This window comes from Apus apus, chromosome 2 (assembly GCF_020740795.1).
Source record: "Apus apus isolate bApuApu2 chromosome 2, bApuApu2.pri.cur, whole genome shotgun sequence".
Taxonomy (NCBI): domain Eukaryota; kingdom Metazoa; phylum Chordata; class Aves; order Apodiformes; family Apodidae; genus Apus; species Apus apus.
The window spans coordinates 49158118-49177450 of NC_067283.1; the positions used below are offsets into that span (position 1 = coordinate 49158118).

General features: G+C 39.9%; 1 protein-coding gene across 2 annotated transcripts; it reads right to left on the bottom strand.

Annotated features, from left to right (window-relative positions):
* Positions 1-678: 678 nt before the first annotated feature.
* On the bottom strand, positions 679-9668 carry LOC127381083 (probable G-protein coupled receptor 141). 2 transcript variants are annotated; one of them, XM_051610885.1, is made up of 7 exons: positions 9496-9668; positions 7921-8126; positions 7022-7115; positions 4707-4952; positions 2963-3013; positions 2438-2521; positions 679-1630 (listed from the first exon to the last, which is right to left on the bottom strand). In XM_051610885.1, the coding sequence occupies exon 7, from the start codon at positions 1601-1603 to the stop codon at positions 740-742; it is 864 nt and encodes a 287-aa protein (XP_051466845.1). In that variant the 5' UTR covers positions 1604-1630; positions 2438-2521; positions 2963-3013; positions 4707-4952; positions 7022-7115; positions 7921-8126; positions 9496-9668; the 3' UTR covers positions 679-739. The 2 variants fall into 2 exon arrangements, with proteins under 2 accessions (XP_051466845.1, XP_051466847.1); XM_051610887.1 differs by having other exon boundaries at positions 2438-2571.
* Between the last annotated feature and the right edge of the window lie 9665 nt (positions 9669-19333).

Consider the following 19333-nt stretch of genomic DNA (forward strand, 5'->3'; position numbering starts at 1 on the left):
GAGTGACATAAGGTAGAAGTTTTGAAATCTGTGGCCTGTTCTTCTGTTACTCACTCTAAAGTATTACAACTCAATGAGCTGTTCGTGGTTTTGGAATGAAGTAAGAAAGGTGAAGTTGTAAGAATAATGAGTGTTCTCACATAAATTAATTTAATATATATTCAGTATAAGTGAACAAAATAAGGATTCTGATGAAATATGCTACCACAATATTTCATTCATACCTGTTTCATGCCTTGAATACCTTTTATTTGAATGAGTTTATGTCCTTGCTATCTTAAATCACTAGCACAAAAATCCTGTAAAGGAATTTACTTCTTACCTTTCTTCCCTTCAGTATTTCAGTTGCCAGAAGAAGATGTTAGACCTTCAGAGTGGGCAACTTATTGGTCACGGTGAGTTGTTGTTACTGAGACACTTTGAGGAAAATGTAGAAAGGAATGGGTGTTCACGCTGTAATTGTGAGAGAGGGAGAGCTGAGAAAAATCTTAATGAAGCCTCAGGGCATGACTCTTAGGTCAAAGACTAGAGTAAGTGTGATGTGTCTGCCTTCAACAGAGAAGACAAAAAAACAGTAGCTTCTGAAGGATGGCTTTTATTGGTCTGCAAAAGCCAAACAGTGCTACAGACCTTTACAGTCAAGCTGAAAACTCTGTAGTCTTCCCAGCTCAGCAAAGTTTTATTTCTGCCAAAATCAAGTATTGACACACTGCAGCTGGATTTCCTGGGTGTTCACAGTTCAGTGGGCTATCCCTGCTATGAAACACAACATGTCCAAGCAGCACATTGTTGTTAAAGCTAAAAAAATTTCATTGTATGGGAGTAGTTTATGGTCTTTATCCAGGTGGTAGTTTTGGATGTAATATACTCTGAATACGTGATGAGGCATAAAGCACACTAAGTTTACCAAGATGAAGAAGAAGCTCTTTGCTTGAGCCCTGAATTCCACATGGGAGTTGAGATCAGGCCAGTACTTCACAGCCAGTCGATAGATCACAGACAGCTGGATTACAGTGAGCAAAGAACAAACTGCCACCAAAATCCCAATGAAGCAGTAGTTTAAGATCACCATGTGCATCTCTTGTATCTCCGTGTGGAACTGGAAACATTTGGAGGAGTGGTATGTCTTAGAGGTGCCATAGTACGAGAGAAGGACAGGTGTGATCACGGGCATTCCCACCAGCCAGACAGCAGTCACCCAGGCTACAGTGTAGCACTTCCGAAATTCCAGTCGGAAGAGGCGTATTAAGATGATAGCCACGTAAAAAGTGAAGGTGGAGTACATGTGGAGGTAGATGATGGCACTTGTTAGCTTGCAGGCAAACCTCCCAAATTTCCATTCCCCTAAAATGTAGTAGCTGAGGCGGAAGGGGATGCTGAGTAGCATAAAAGTGTGCAGGACCAGGAGGCTGATGATGATAGGGGTCATCACAGACTGCTGGCTCCTTTGAAACAACTCATGGGACATCCTGATGACCCCGAGGGTACCACCAGCCAGGTTGATGATGTACAGGGTTATGAGAATGATGCTGACCTCCTCTGAGATGTTCGGCAGCCTCTCGCTGGAGGAATGGTTCAGCTGGGCTGTGCTGCTGTTAGGCATCCTCCTAAGCTCCTCTGTTGCTGGTTACTGAAAGTGAAAAATGGGAATTTTTAAAATAGACGCATTTTCTCTGTTGCTTCCTTTATTGTTAACTATGAAATGTCACAGATTCATGAAGGACTTTTTACTGAATTGTGTTTGAAATCGTGTTATCCCATGTAGTATATAACCTTGAAACTGTTGACAGTAATAACCCATGCCTCTCAGTGTTAATGTTTTCTAAAATTATGAATGAGTTTTTAATTTACTAAACTGTATTCTAGGATTTTTTTTTCAGTTATTTGCCTCTAGATTCAGCCATTTGAAATAGTCAAAACATTGCCTGTTTGTAAATTATATCAGTTTAATCTCCAATCACGTAATAAAGCTAAAACGGAAGGTGGGAAAAATACTGAAATGTGAAAAGGTTGTACTTATACTTTATGGAGACACCTGCACCCATCTTTTTAACATCTTGCTGGATGTGTGCAGAGCACACCTAAAGCAGCAACAAGTTCAGTTTCTAGATGCATAGAGCACATTGAAAATAAAGATTGGCAGATGAAAATTCTGTTTCTTTTTGCCACTTTCTTTCTTTTTGCCACAGAATTTCACCTGAGCTACTCTGCTATGAAAAGTGAAGAAAAGCTAAAAATAATTGAAGAATAATGCCCCGAATGGCAAAGTCCTATTGGCAGCTTGTTGAACATAGCCACATACAACTGCATTCTTATTTAGACTTAAGGCAAAATGTGGACTGCTCAGTTTTTTGGGCTTGCATACAGATTTCTGTACAAGTATATGGGGATAACATGCAGGATACATGAATATTATGCTAATGAAATCTGCTCTTACCTTACAAAAAGCTTCAAAAGAGCAAAGGGCTGAGAAATGGTCTCTTAAATAAGCAGTGTCTTCTCTCTCTGATTCCTTTGAAGTCTGAAATGAGTAAACTTGTCCCAGTCAGCAATTCTTAATTCTGTCACACTCTGCAAAATTATAGACAGCAATTCTAAAACATTTTCAGATCAACTTCTGGTTTATGAAGCACCAAGCAAAGCATCTTTAGAAGGTCATTGGGGTGTTGTTTCCAAGACTGATATAAACATTTCTGTTCACTCCCTTTAAAAAAGCATGATCTTAGGAGCATTTAAATGGTTAAAATCGTATACTTGCCTAATATTCCTGAGATCAGCACAAAAAATTTGCTTTCTCAGAAATTTTGCTATAAGAAAAGTGCAAACTGGCCTTAAGAAGGCACAATCTTTTTGTTGTTGTAAACAGAATAATTACAGCCTAGATGCCAACATTCATTCTATATTACTCAGAAATATATTATGGTGGTTTTTTCTATTTATAGAAATAAAACTTAAATTTTACCTTATAATCTTTTATTTTTGCAACTTCACCCTTCTTTGCCATTTCACATGTCTGTAACACAAAACATACACAACTAGCATGTAAAAAAGAGCCTTTGGTGCTACTGTTCAACTGAGAACAGTTGAGGGTTTTGTCAGACCACATACAGGAAGACACAAGCCTTTTTTCTTGCTTCACTGAGATTGCAATCGCATACATTCAACATCTAATACTGTTCTGCTCATGCAGAGAGAAAAGCTGATAAGCTGTCAGAGACCACTGTTGTTCTCAGGCACGCAGGACAGACTTAGGACTACTTCTGCCCACAATTTGGTCAGTCTTGAAGCTCAGATGGGCTATAAGTCACTAAGATGTACATCTACATTATTTGGGCTCGCTACTAAGACAGTAAGAAATGCCACCAATAAAGTGAAGAAATATGCAGCTGGGCAGAGGATTTTTAATTATAAATAAGCTTCTCCCCTGAATTTGTTTTATATTTATTAATTACGCCAAAAGTGCCAGAATAACAAAGTGTTTAGCATTGTTAACAAAATATTTCACTCTAACATGCTAACAGTTCTTAAAGAATTCTGAGATTACTCACTGTTTGAATATTTTAAGTAAAGTAAGCTTCAGACATGTATGAAAAGAGACTTAAGTGTTTCTGCTGCTAAAAACAGATGTGCAGAAGCCAATGGTACTTGAAGATTATGCACGACCTGCATGCATGAATGTTGACCTCAAAACATATAATTAGTATACGGTAGCTCACTGAAAAGAGGAAAGCATTGAGTCAGGGCTCTTCTAGAGACATTAAAAAGCAGTTTCTTGACTAGAAATGACACAGAAAAATGTTAGCCCGGTTTCCTTTCAATTAGAGTTTTAGGTAGCAGTTGGAGACATCGGTACTTAAACCACAAAAGGACAACACACAGAGTTTTGTGAGCAACGACATGGACACAGTATTCCAGCAGGGCTGAACTAGCATTGCTCCTGCCATCATGTGGTCATCTTCTGCTGTGGATGTAAGGATGGCTCCCTCCAAGACACTTTTCTCCTATTATTAAGTACAGTCATTAGGAAGAACAAGATGGGAAAGAGAATTATTAGAAGTAAATGCACAGCATCAAAAAAACAAAGGTGTAAGAGAAACTGAAAGGGTTCTGAGGGTGAGCAAAAACTAGGAGACTGTCTGTGAGACATTCTCAGGATAAACTCTGAAATCTTTGAGGGAGCAGTTACCATCTCATCCAGACCAGGATTCCGAATGGGAGTGATGCCCATTTTGCATGTCACATATACTCATGGGCCTGGGGCAAGAGAAACGTGCAATTTCTCTGAAGGAAAACAGCTACATGAAGAATGGTGCTCACCAGGTGTGGTTCCAGCATCACTTAATCCTACCTAAGGACAGGGTGCTGCCTGACATGATCACAATGCTCTTTGGATGGCAAAATGATCAGCTGGGTCTGAAGAAATGCACAGGAAGGCAGGGAACAGCCTGGGCGTCAGACATCGATGGTTTCAGTGGGATAGAGTGATCATTAAACTACATCCACAGCCTCTGGGTAAAGCAAGGGAATGCCTGCAGCCTTGTATTCTGTTCACTGGACCTGAAGGGATCCAGAAAGCTTGAACCACCAAGTAATAATGCAGAAGAGACCTGAAAAAACTGCATTCTTGTGATGGCTTCTATGTGACAGCTGGCACTCCAGACAGCCAAAGCAGGTTATGAGATCAGGAGCTTTGTGCACTCTTTTACCTTGTTGAGTCCAATCCGAGTTCTTTGGTTGTAAAGTGCCAAAAAATCTGCACAGATGTTGCATAGATAGTGGCACCTTGTCACCCTGGGAAGTGTGACACTGGCTGACACCAGAACTGCTGGGGATCAGAAACGGAACTTCTCAACTGATGTTTCACACCTCTGAGTCACTTTGTCCTTGAAATGTTCCTTGAAGGTTGTATGCTGAAGCTGTTCAGTGTGTTAACCTTTTGTCTTTTTGTTCTTCTATTAAAAAAAATTAAATTAAATTAAAAAATCATTCAACACAGCCCTGTAATCTAGGTGTGAAAGAGAAATGCATATATTCACATCAGAGATCCAAGGTCAAGACTAATGTCACAAAAAGATTTTAAGGAAAGAAAGAACTGGGCACGTCTGACTCAACACTGGGGGAAACAGAAGACAAAGGAGAAAGGTCAAGGTTTAAATTATTAAGAAGAGAAAAGGAAACAGAAGAGGAAGCAATAGCTGAGAGAAGAGGAACAAGGCCTATTGGGCATCCAGAGATGGGGTGAAGCTCTGTGGAAACGTCACTGACTATGCCTTTGCATGGGTGTAACAGAGTTCATTTAAGGAGGGGCTAGATCTGCAGTATAACTCTCTTTAAATTCTTGCTTTCATTTAATTTCTGCATGATTTCCTCTGCTTTCTGTGTCACTTTGCAAGAAAATTTTGTGTTTACTAGTCAGTATAATAACAACCAAGGCTTCACATAGGAGCTCAAGAACTTCTTTTTCTCTAGGAACAATGATAAAGGTGTGCTACCCTGTGTTACTGGATAGGTTTTCAATTTTAGCTAACTCCAACCTAGGGTCATACTTGCTGATAATTTCAATTATTTATTAATATTAAACCCTGTATTGCTAGCTTCTTATCAGAACTGAGTTACATATAGGCTGGAGTCGTAAACAACAGTAAGATAGGGAATACCTGTATTATGTTTTAACACACTGTTGGTTTTGGGATTGCAGATGCAATCACATTTCTTGCTGTCTCACTCCCACTCTGTTAGACATGAGTCACAGATACTGGAAAGTGAGCAAATCATACTCCATGGTTAATGAACTTGCAGGATAATCCCTTTAATTTGCCAATCCCACCCACCTATGCAGCATGAAGAATTTAATTTATTCAGTCAGTAAATGATCAACAAGGTTAGCAGGAGATTTGAGATTCTTGGACTAATCTTCTACTAATTTGATTGCAGATTTGCTGACATGCTTCTCATTCTTTGTTTATCAGGATGGGAGAGGCTATATGTTTATTAGAAATAATAACATAGGGTTGCCTCAGTACTAAAATGCCTATTTAATATGTCTTAAAGCAGACGTTATGATTTGTGTAAGTGGAAGTAATATAGTATGGATTTCTGTGGAGGAATATGGCAGAGTGTATCACAGGCAGACTATGTCTTGCCTTCTGACACAAAACTTTTATTTCTTGAGTTTGGGGCAAGAAGATGAGATTTATTATTACAAGATCAGGAACTTCTCATTATTCTCCTGAGTGGATACATACCATTTTAGTAGTAAGTTAGAAGATTTATAAAGTTACACCCTACTGTTTGGCCTAGTTGCCCTCCAACACATGTAGAGGCAATAAAAATTGTTGCTGCTTTATTTCAGAAAATTGATAATGAAGGATCTAAAGTGCCATTGTACCTGTGAACAGCTGCAGAGAACTACATGTGAGCCAAGGATCTGGCACTGACAGCATAACCTTTTCCTGGTCCAAAATACTTTCTGCTTGAATCCACTCCTGAACTCTGCCACCCATCCTCCCTATCAGTTCCCTTAGTTCCTTTTTTTTTTAGCTCCACAGAGTTTCTAAGAAGTCTGTGTTTCTAAAGATAGTCCCACACAATGCTACTTTATCCTGTTTCTCATGATCTTCTTGATAAGCCTCAGAGCACAAATTCTGCTTTCCTGCTGCTAACATGAAGAATCAACAAGCCTCTGCAGGAGATCGCTGCAACAAATGTTTGCTTGACACAGAGTTAAGCAAGGGTTAAAGTTTATTAAACTAAAAACAAATTAGAAGGAAAACACATAAACCAATTCATCTACACAGGAAAGTAGAGATGCTTGTTGCTCTTATAGCTGGTTTCAGTGAGTTAGAGGAAGCAAGGAGGATGCCCAAAACACAGAGGTGGTGCTTTCAAGATGGGGTGGGAATGTTGGTTTTGGGGTTATTTTTTGATTTTGGGTTGTTTTTCCAAATTCCCATTGACCTTTAACTCCCAGAGATTTTGCAGCCGTGTTTGTGGCCAAATCCCACAAAAAAAAGAGTCTTACCTGAAGGAAGTTATCCATCTTTCTGGAAGAAAGGTGTGTGCTCATATTAAGTATGGAGTAGCAGAGAGAGCACTAGAAGAGAGGGACTAGGACTCTGAAATTTAAAAATGTTTGCATTTGTCAGGAAATTAGTTTATAATTTGGTGATTCTCATGTCTAGAGGCCCAGTTTCATCAAAACACACATCCCAAAAAGTACAAAAGTACAAAAAGTACAAAAAAACCAAACAATTTAAAAAGTGTATTTTGACTTATTGAGATCTTGAAACATTAGATATCACAGAATCACAGATAACACTCTCTAGAACCCAAAGCCATAAGCAAATTTTTTTTAAAAAAATTAACATTTATCTTTACTTAGTATTTCATGCTGTTCTCAGCAGTGGAAACTGGGTTGGTTGTGAAACCAGATGTTTTAGTTGCTATCACTAAATAGACATTTGAATACAAATATCTGTGCTGCAGACTAACAGATTTTTCCAGTTTAATTTCTCATGGGTATTTCCAAAGACACTTAGAGGAGCAAGAATGAGTTTAAAATTTGAATATTTTAGCTAGTAGATTCCATCACAGAAGCTGCTTCCTTCAAGTCTCTGGAAATAAAACCAGGGCCAAGCTTTGGAAAACCTGTGGTTAAAGAATCTACAAGCTGAGAAAACTCCAAACAGGAAGCCATTTGTGCAGTGTGCTAAGCCTTGTATTTACAAAAAATTACTCTCTCATCCACAGAGTGCCTCATTCATAGCATGGCCACCATTTGCATAGGCAAATACAACAGAGAAAAAAGCAGCTCTGCAACACTAAACTAAATAGAAGTGGTTTAGGAAGCAAAGCATTGTGCAGACAAGAATAATTTGAAAGGATTTAAAAGTGATGCTCAATCAAGTATTTAAAGTATACCTGTTCTCTTCCTCGCCTTGGAAAACCTTCTGAGGTGCCAGTAGCAACTAGGAATGAACCTATGTGCTGGCCACTCCGTCACCCATGGTAAGAGTAGCAGTTCCAGCAGACCCATTCATTTCTCAGGGCAGAGTTGTCCTTTTATATTCTAATCACAAGTAAGACTGGCATTGTCAGATCTGGAAACTCCATGGTTTAATAAAAGACTGTCAAATCAAAAAAAAAGAAAAAAGGAAAAAAAAAGTATCTCTACTGGGTTGCTTTGTGGTTACATTCTCTCTAGTCCTTGGGTTTCTTTCAGGTATAAAGCACTCAGTTCTTCCTCTTTTCAGGCAGGATTGCAGACCTCTTAAATTACAACAGTGATTATCCCAGCTCCTCCGACCTACATCCAGGCCAGCACTTCAGCTTCTTCTAGTTCTATGATAATGATAAATAGTGACCACAGCACCCTTACACAAGGCCACTTCCTTATAGGAAATAAAAATGGCCTTTACGAGGAAAGATATTTAAATCAATAAAACAGGCTCCATACTTATTTAGGTCTTGCCTAGGTTTGCTGTTTGCTGAAATGTGAGGAACCATAATTTGACAGTGTGTCCCAAAGCAACTCAGAAAGCTTTTTTGCTCACTATATTGGATAATATCTTTAAAATTACATCTATTGTACATATTACTAAATAATTCACCCACGTTCAGCATTGGGAAGTTGAAATAACAATGTAATTTCTGTTGTCTTTTTTTGGGAAGTTGCTTTGCTTCCACTATACATGCTGTTTTCAAGAACTGCATGAAATGAATGCCAGGCTGTATGTCTGTTTAGACCCCTTACACTCAACACATGGCGAGGAGAATATATACAGCCAATCAAAATGCTCTCATACTAAAATGATCATAATCTAAAGTACTATCAAATTGTTTGCATCTATTCATTCAATAACTTTCACTGTTTTTTTGTTTTCTCAGCTCAAGGACTTGAGCAATTACTGTAATTGTAAGAACATTTCTACCCTAAAGCATAGAAGGGCCATGCAGCTAATTAACATACTTTAGGCTAACTCTGTGAAAATTAAATATGTGATAGATTCCAAATGAACCATTCAGCAGAGTTCTGTTGGACTTATCTTTCCACTGTAACAAAAATAGTTTGTCGAACCAGAGAATGGGATAGAGGGGAACATTTAAAACAAAGTGATTAACTTAATTGCATTTCTTTCAACCACCAGCAGTTCTGAGCAGTGAAGAATGGGAGAAGCCTTTCTTAATGCAAAGACAAAGGGAGGAAATGATTTATCTTTGTGCAAGATGGAGTTACTTTATAAAATCTTGTCCTCAACTACCAATCAGTTTTGAATGACTGAAACTCAAATAAGTACAAAACATCACAAGCTTGAAACTTGAATACTTTCAAGGATCAGTTGCTAATTGAAGAGAGACACAGAGAGGGAGTCAAGATCAGTGACCAGATGCCTCTATTCCAAATATTGTCCCACTGTAGGCAATCAGTCTTGGCTTCAGAGGGATAAGAGAGGGCTACCTCTAAAAGCAGAAGAATCATTAGGATTCAGAAGTTACCTCCCTTTGACAATGGAGGAAGCTCTGCTTGTGATGCTTCTTCTCTCCTTTCTGTAGGAATGTGCAAGGACTACTGGGTGGCCAGGGTTCTCGAGCTCCAACACACCTCTCCTGTCTTTGCTTCTGGCTTGAAATTCTCTGAGTAAATATGGTGAGGAGATTAAGAACCGATTGCTCTTAATCTAAAAATTTGGAGGAGAGCATCCTCAGATACTAAAATAGCCTTAAATCCATGCAATAACACTTGCTAGTGATGCACTTCTTTCCCAAAGAGCAGAGGGAAAGACCAAGGCCTGTGGATGGAGAGGACAGACTGCCAGAAGCATTGTAACTCTAGAGCCAAACAGGAGGAATCAAGGCCCTGGGATACTTAGAGGTTGAGGGGTAGAAAAGTTCTTAGCATTAGCTAAGACAGCTGAAAAGCACTTGTTCCTCCTAAAAAGGAAAAGGTAAAACACAATAAAGTTTAACATCACGGCTAGGAAAAGTGAGGCTGCTGTTGCTCAGCGAAGGAAATGAAAGGGAATGAGAACTTTGTCGCTCTCATACCCATGTACAGCAGGAGGCAGGATGTGACAGACCCCACATGGGACTGCCACAAGTCTGAAAAAACTGGTTCCTAGTACTTACAGGGAGGTTATTCCATGAAGATATACATTTTGGCAATAATTAAAAAGGCCTTGCAAACCTTCCTAACTAATTGCCTATTGCTCAGTGACAGTGTTGTCAAAGGGTTGCTCATAATGACATCCAGGACCTCAGAGGGTACAAACCTTTCTGCAGGGAAAAGCAGTCATCTGGACCATGAAATAATTATAAGGGCCTGAAGTCCTTGCTCAGCTCCCATATTAAATATCTGTGAGAAAGAAAGCAATTGCACTTCACAGAGGATGATAGAACTATCTCAAGCCAACTCAGGTTTTACAAGTCACAATCCTTTTAAATGTTTCCTGTATACCTTTGAGATAACCAGAAGCTAGAAAAAACAGCACAGGCATTTCACTACCTTGTCACTACTATACCTTTCCCACTTGAAGGTCCATCCCGTGTTCATATAAAAGCCTTCTGGGTGGTACTGGCCTTAGCACCCCACAGGTGCCTTCCAAAGGTGATGGAGAAGGCAGCAGTTTCCCCAGTGTTATCACTGACCCATGCTACTGACTTGCTTCCCAAAGTGTTTTACTTGCAGGATAACTACAGATGCACACACTTGCATGAGAAGATTATCCATGGGCCAAGTACCATACTTATTTGCTTTCCCCAGTCACAACATAATGTCTCTTCCGCAGCTATTTCCTTACTATGAGAAATAAGCTGAGAGGGAAGATTTTTTTTCAAGAGTTCAGGTCATACTTTCCTCTAAGCAAATCCTGACCTCTTTGGAGATTTATTTTATTTAAATCCGAGAAAGAAAGAGCTGCTTTAAATACAATTCATAGTTCTATCTAAATTGCAAATGAAAATCAGGGAGAGAGTTTACTTACATCTTTCAAAGGTACAGAGATTTATGTGTTTCAGTTGTATATTTTCAATGTACAAAAATAACAAAAATAGATTTCATAGAAATAAGCATCTTTGAAAACATTCTTTTTATCTGTTAAAGTTGAAGGTCCAGTTTATCTAAAAATTTGAAGTTAAGTTCCTTTGCATCAGAAGTTATAAACTCTCAAAAATAAATCCGGGGATTATGTCCTCAGTTCAAAGAAGGACAGTGAAAGACACAATTAATTAACTTGTCTCTTTTTCTTTCTCACTAAGCATTTTCTGCATGACTGTCAAACCACTGTTAGCCAATATCAAACAACTGCTACCTTTGAGAACAGATTTGAAAGAACTATAAAAAGAACTATAAAAAGAACTGATTTTAAAGTTCCTTGTTAGATCCTCCTGATACTTGAAAATCCTCCTTATTTAAAAACTAATAAATAACACAGGTTTTTCCTGCTAGAGCCTTGTGGATAAATTAAACGATTTGAATACCATAAAGATTGTATCAAAATACAGTCATATATGTTGTATCAAAATACAATCTCATTTTCTAAACTATATCTCCTTGGTGCAATCCAAAACAGCAATGTAAAAAATTTTACAGACTTTTAAGTCATTCTTTAAAACTTTGTCTTGAATTTGGATGTGTGGTGAGTTCATCCCATCTGGCAGCTATGTCCCCACCCAATTTCTCACTCAATATTCCCAGATGGATGGAGAAGAGAATTGGAAGGGCACAAGGGAGAAAAAGATACTTGTGGGTCAAGACAAATACAGTTTAATCAGAGGGGGGGAAAAAAGGGGAAAAAAAAAATTAAGTGATACAAAAGCAATCATCACTCACCACAAGCAGACCAATGACCAACCAGTCTCTGAGCATGGCTAATTTGGACATACTCTCTTCTGCCCCAGTTTCTGTATGTATGGGACATCCCTTTGGATAATCCCAGTCAGCTGTCCCAGCTGCAATCCCTCCCCACCTCTTACCCACTTGCTAGAGGGACAGGGTGAAAAATTCAGAAGGCCTTAGCCCCTCTGCAAGCACAGCTCAGGAAGAACTAAAACACGAGTGTGTTATCAACACTGGTTTGGTCACTAATCTAAGACACCGCATCATACAAGCTGCTGTGAAGGAAATTAACTCCATCCCACCCAGACTCAGAAGAGAACAGAAAAATGCAGATTTGAAGAAGCAGTTGAAATATTCTGAAAAGCTAATAAAATATGAATGTTTTTAAAATGAAAACTTCTGTTTGGGAAACAAAACCAACAACAACAACAAAAACCAAACAGAAAAATGCAGATCTGAAGCAGCAGTTGAAATATTCTGAGAAGGTAATAAAATATGAGTATTTTAAAAATGAAAACTTTTGTTTGGGCAACAAACCATGACCACCACCACCAAAAACCAAACAACAACAAAAACACCCCAAACCCAAACTATGTTCAGAAAGCTTTTCTGGAGTATGATTTACTCAAGAAAAAAACCTTTCTAGGGTGCAATTTTCATCTGAGTGATGCTCTTAAGTAATAAAGGCCAGGCTTACTTACCATTTTCCCAAAAGTACCTGTCTCTAAGCCAAGTTTTAACGCTGGTGTGGCAATTAAACTACTTACAGATGCTCCCTATTAACTCCTCTCCCTTCCTGGAAAAGGAAAGGAAAGAGAATAAAGGAGAGAGACTTACAGGTTGGCAACTAAACTACACAGCTTTAATGAAAAAAATAATGGTGAAAAATAATTAGATGTATGCAAATATATAAAAAAATACTATCATACTCCACCTCAGTAGTGCTCATGTCCCCACCGATGCTGCAGGGCAGCCCTGGAAAAGTCCCAGACGAAGCTCCTGGAGTCAGGGGCAGACTGGAGTCAGGGAGCTCAATTCAGGAACACATGAATTGGGATCAAAGGCAGAAAAACAGAGTCCTCCCAGGACACTTGCCACTGACAAAGAGACTTTGACCTCTGTGATCACTCAGGTTTATACCAAATCTGCTGCGTATGGGACAGAATACTTTGTTTGGTCAATTTTGGGTCCCCTGTCTGGTCTGGTACTCCCTGCACAGGAAAGTCGCAGGTGCGACCCCCTTTCTTCCCTTGTGTTTCCAGAGCATAAAAAGTTTAGCAGAACCAAGCAGTGACCTTGTTTCTGCATACCATTTTCCAGCAGTAACTATAGACATTGACTGTTACCAGTCCTAGGAGCAGACACTGACTGAAAAACATGCTGTTAATTTCAGCAGGAACAGTTACTTAGAAGAGACTTAACTGGAAAATACAATTATTAAAAAGAAAATAGATTCTGTCTTGGCTCAAACCAGGACACTAGTAGCAGAAATACCTCATTCTGTTTGTAGAGTTGTAAAATTATAAAGCCACAGAAAGGTGGGGCATATCAGGATAGTGAGGATCTCAGGTAAGAGGGCCAAACATGGCATTGAAATACACCTGAAGAAGCACTGGCAGCAATAACTGGCAGTCAGGTAAGGTCAAAGCTCCTCAGTGCTAGATCTGATTCTCTGCAACATCCTCACCATGACCTGCGTAACAGGGCAGCTCTCTGTGAAGACCCCTAATGGGGGGGAGCAATAACAGAGTGGAGTGCAAGACTGCTGTTCAGAGCGACCTCAGCAGGCTGGAGGAAAGGGCTAGCAGGAATCTTATCAGGATATTAATAATTATTTTATATTTTCAAAATACAACTAGACACAGTCCTGGGCAAACTCATCTGACTTGGAGTTTAACCACCTTTTGAGCAGGTGATAGAAGTAGATAACCTTGAAATATGTATTATGATCTATTTATTCCTGTGTTTCCATGGTTTTAACTCATCTTAGTACCACAGAGGTTAATCTGCCTTCCATATCTTTATTTCATGTTCACAGCTTTGTGAAGGTTCAAGATACTAAACCTGACTACTAAATATAGTAATTAACTTGCAGCAGTTATTAATATGGAACACTGAGTAACACAAATCTAAATTACAATTTGCTCTTACACACATTCTGACCTCCAGAATAAGATTTTGTCCTTGTTAATACTTTATGAGCTCAGGGCTCTTCTGTCATAGAAAAAATATCCCTTGACATTAGAATATGAAAAGTACTTTGGTTCAAGGTATTTCCACGCCCCCACCCCCCTGTATTTACTTCGCTAATAACTGCAGTGGCTTTACACTCCTACACACTTTTCTAAAAGGTGTTGTTTGGTGATGTATTTTCCATATGCCTCTGTTACCACCTTTTTGTGTTGTTAAATGTGCCCACGAGTGGCCAGTTTGGGGTATTTAACCAAGAAAGAACTGAATTTTTTCTTGCAGATTCATTTTTGTTTCATAGCTTGTCCCTACTTCTTCATCTGTGAACTAACTGCTTGCTGTTTAATTTCACTTCTCAGATTTTTCATCTGTTCTTGCAATTTTGCTGCTTCCTGGACTTCACATCCATTGGTGTGAAAAGTTTGCTGGTGTTGTTTGCCAGCCTTGTTTATCCTCCACATCCCACTGCTGCATCACAAAGAGCTCAATGTCTCCTATAGCATCCAAGCAGGGTCAGCCTTTCAAATTGCTTAACTGACTGAACATCAGTAACAACATTAATTTAACCGTAGTCAAAGAGGTATAAGCTTGGGTTCACAGTTAGCAGTGGACAGAATGAGAACTCCACTTTCACTAGTGATTGTTTGGGGTTTTTTTGTTATTTTTGTTGTGACTAAGTTTCCAGGACGATTATTGTTAAGACAAAGTAAAATGCATGAAAGTGTGCAATAGCCACTCAGCAGCCCTGAATGGAGCATATTGTTGAATACCAGAGCACCACTATTGCAAATTGACTCTTTATTTATTACGAGATTGAGTACAGAGGAGATACAGCAGAGCTAACAAGACTCTGCATATATATGGATTACATTAGTAATAAGAAACAGTTACGCTAATTAACTCTGCTCCCAAATGACATTAAATTCATGCAGTAAAAGACATTTATAACAAACTCAATACAAACCCAAACTGTATCCATTTCTAATTCCTTCACTGTGGCAGGGTGACATAAACAGTATTACGATTATATGTTATCATGCAACAGTAACCATTGATAGGGAGCAAAGGGGATTTTCTGTTAGTAGGCAGAGGTTGTTCCAGTTTCCACCAAAGAAAACAACAGTTTCCTTCCTCCACTCCTTCCTTTTTTTCTAGTCCTCTGGTACAGGCCTCTGATTACTGTCCACTATTGGTCATGCAGGAGGGCAATGAGGAGATTACCAAGGGAAGTCCTAGGGAAGTAAAAAGGGACTTCAGAGCCCTGGGCTGAATGCTTAAGGGATTAGAAGCACAAGTGGTGTTTTCTTCAACTTCTTCATTGGTGGGAAATGATGAAAGGAACATGAAAGCACAACTGATTAACACATGGCTCAGAGGCTGGTGCCATTGGTGGAGTTCTGGGTTCTTTGACAGTGGGAATGTGTACACAGCACTGGGCCTAAGCACTAGCTGAAGATGGAGTGGAACTATCACAAGGCTCAAAACGGATTCTCAGCCAGGAGTTGGCAGGGCTTGTTGAGAGGGCTTTAAACTAGGTTTGAAGGTGGAAGGGGATAAAACCAGGCCCACTAGAGATGAGCCTAGGGGTTACATACCAAGGTTGGGGTTGAAATTGGTAGCCCAGCTCAAGTGCATCTACACCAATGCACTCAGCGTGGGAAACTGCACTTCACTGGGTAAAAAACTGGCTGGATGGCTGAGCCCAGAGAGTTGCAGTGAATAGGGTTGAATCCAGTTGGTGGCTGGTCACCAGTGGTGTCCCCCAGAGTTCAGTTTTGGAGCCAGTCTTGTTCAATATCTTTATTAATGCTTTCTCATTAAGTTTGCAGTCAACACTAAATTAGATGGGAGTGTTTATCTGCTTGAGGGTAGAAGGCTCTGCAGAGGGACCTGGACAGACTGGATCAATGGGCCAAGGCCAGTTGTATGAGGTTTAATAAGGCCAAGTGCCAGGTCCTGCATTTCTGTCACAACAACCCCAGGCAACACTACAGGCTTGGGGAGGATTGGCTGGAAAGCATCTGGTGGAAAAGGACCTGGGGATGCTGGTTGACAGCTGGCTTAACACGAGTCAGCAGTGTGCCCAGGTGGCCAAGAATGCCAACACATCCTGGCCTGCATCAGGAATTACGTGGACAGAAGGAGTAGGGAGGTGATGGTGCCCCTGTACTTGGCACTGGTGAGGCTGCACGTCGAGTGCTCTGTGCAGTTCTGAGCCCCTCACTCTGAGAAGGACATTGAGGTGCTGGAGAGAGTCCAGAGAAGAGCTACCAAGCTGGTGAAGGGTCTAGAGAATAAATCCTATGAGGAGAGGCTGAGGGAACAGGGGTTTTTAAGCTTGGAGAGCAGGTGGCTGGGGAGAGGCCTTATTGCTCTCTACAACTCCTTGAAAGGAGGTTGTAGTGATGTGGGTGTTGGCCTCTTCTTGCAAGCTAATAATGACAAGACCAGAGGAAATGGCCTGAAGTTGCATCGGGAGAGGTTTAGACTGAGTACTTAGAAGAATTTTTTTACCAAAAGACCAGTCAGGCGCTGGAACAGGCTGCCTAGGAAGGTGGTGGAGTCACATCTTTGGAGATATTAAAGAAATGTGTAGTAGAATGTGGCACTTCAGGGCATGCTCTAGTGAGCATGGAGGGGTTTTTTTATGGGTTGTGTGTTGTTGCTGGTTTTTTGGGGTGTGTGATTGTGTTTTGTTTGGTTGTTTTTTTCTCCCTCCCTTCCTCTCCCCACCCCCACCCCCACGTGAGCAGTTGGACTTGGCGATCTTAGAGGTCTTTTCCAACCATAATGATTCTGATTGTGTGATTCTTGGCTTTGAGGGTGTCCTGATTTTTCTTGCATCAAGCTGAACTGATGCCATGAATACTTTAGTTCTTGCATGAATTCTGTAATAAATTCCTTTCCATCATGTCCCTGCAATACCACTGGGGCTCTGATAGTGAGAAAGATGTCAAGAAGCTGTAAAGATACCTCAGCTGCTTTTCTTTACATCAGTGGACAGAGAGCACCAAACTTAGTGACACAGTTCTGGTACACGATTAGCCATTTCAAGCTGCCTATATACATGGACTGTATATTGATAAAGTCAATTTTTTCCCATGCTACGTGGTCCTTGTCAGATGAGACAGGCCGTAAAATGGTTCCAAGTGGTGCCTTCTTATTCTTTGGCACACTACAAAGGAGGATTTGAAGAGCTCAGAGTCATCTGTGGAGGTGTTCCACACTCAGATAACAAGCGGTTTACGACACCGTCACAGCCACCATGACCAGTAGCCGTACATGCTTTTTTTTTTGAGGATATCATACGTATCCTCAATGTTCATATAATATGTGAGAGATTCTTCTTTCATCTGCCTCTTAATCAGCTTCTCAGTGTCTCCATATTGTAGAATTTCATGTCTGAAATGAAGGAAACAACAAGCAGTTTACTAGCAATAATGCTGTGTATCTAAATGGGGAAAGCAGTCATATATACACTTAGAGTTTAAAAAAAACCAAACAGAATTAGCAGGTTCTATACAATCACCTTGTAAGCAAATAGTATTAAAGTCTTACTTTGACTTGGGATTCTGTTTTTATTTCTTTATTTGAACAATAATTGCTCAATACTCTGCCTTTGGGATCATGTACTTGGAGTATTTCTTACACTTTTTGTACAGTTCTTCTCTAAATTAAACTTCAAAGTCCTCAGGCACCTTCAGGAATTATTACTTAGCAAGCAGAAAAAACTGATTCAACTCTCTCCTTTTATGTACAAATGCTCTTTTACCAATTTCTGACATATGATACTGTCATATTGTGAAACCAGTCATTTTGCAAAATGACTAAAATATTCGGTCATTTCTCAAAATGACTTTGAGTTATTTTGCAAAATGATGGAAAATAGTAGGTAGATGTTACGTGAAATATCTAATCTCTAGGGTTTTTTAACTTATTAGCTTAAAAAACAACAGAAAGAGCAGGTTTCTTGAATTTTCTATCCCAAGAGGCTCAAACTCAAAATATACTGCAGAACAAGCTACATATTATTTTTTCTAAAATAGAGAGTCTTGTGAGGTCAGCTTTACTTTGCCAAATTTGCAGCTGTTTTTAATTTTTTGTTCCATTGTATCGATATTTGGAACACTTTACCTTCCCCACTAGAAAAATAGTGACAATAGTTCACATGTGAAATGCTAGAAAACATTAGGCATTTCAGGTGATGACGAAGTAAAGACTGCAATCCAGTGGTGTAATACAATTGCCATTATTTTCTGAAGTATCTGTAACCAGTAATTGTATGTGGTTGAAACTGTCATTTCATGAAAGAACATATATACAGCTTGTCTGCTGTTTGGGTTTGGACTTCTGAAGGCCATTTTACTGTAGATACAGTTTTATTCTTGCAAATTGAATTTTACTTGCAAATTGCTTTTCATTAGGTGAAGCTTCGTGATATTATTTCTAGCGTATGGACACTTCCATGTCTTGAGCAGATCCTGATTCAGCAGCTCCTTCTGTAGTAGAGGGTGGGAACTGGAGTCTGTCTCCATGTATGTGGCGTTCTCACACACTTCTGTTTCGCTGCCTGAAGCCCTCTTCTGAGGCTCTCCTTCTCTCCAAGTGTTGACAATTCAGGGTTGTCTGCAACAGGATTTTTCCATCAATGCAGACACAGTCTGTGCTGTCCTTTCTTATTTTCTTATTTTCTCCAGTGCTTTTATGGAACCTGAGTAGTGGAGTCTCTATGACTTCTCACATATGAAAAAGAAAATATTAGGACGACAAAGTCCTATCTGCAATTCTTACATGTTTTTGTTAGAGATCATGGAGCCACCACTAGTGTATGTGCCTGCTCCCCTCAGCCATAGTTGGGTTGTTCTGTTTCTCTATGCTGTAGACCCCTAAAGCAGATGAAAGGCTGTGAACCCTTTTCCATGAGTCTCCTTTCCTTAGTGTGCAGCTCCTGCTGAGCACAAGTCAGGATCTTACTTCCCAGGTTCAGAGTAAGCCTTTGGAGGTGCTGTTAGATTTCTGTTCTTACATCTGTCTTGCTTGTTTTGTAGGCACTGGACACGTGGCCTTTCTTTATCCATGGCCCTGCAATGGATGGAGTTGCCTGTGGATTCGATATCTGAGTCCCCAGTTGCTTGTGTGTTACCCTTCCCAGCTATGGGACTTGCACCATTTCCGTTAGCAAGATCTCAAAGTCAGGTGAGCCTCAGTCACCCAAACGTGGCACACAATTAACTGATGGCACATCTACCAGAGCTAAAGAGCAAATCCAGCCAGGATCTCTGAAACTGAAGATGTTTCTGGGAGCCAGGG

What these genes read in the sequence shown, in the direction of transcription:
- LOC127381083 (XM_051610885.1), bottom strand. Translation starts at nt 1,603, where the DNA reads ATGCCTAACAGCAGCACAGCCCAGCTGAACCATTCCTCCAGCGAGAGG.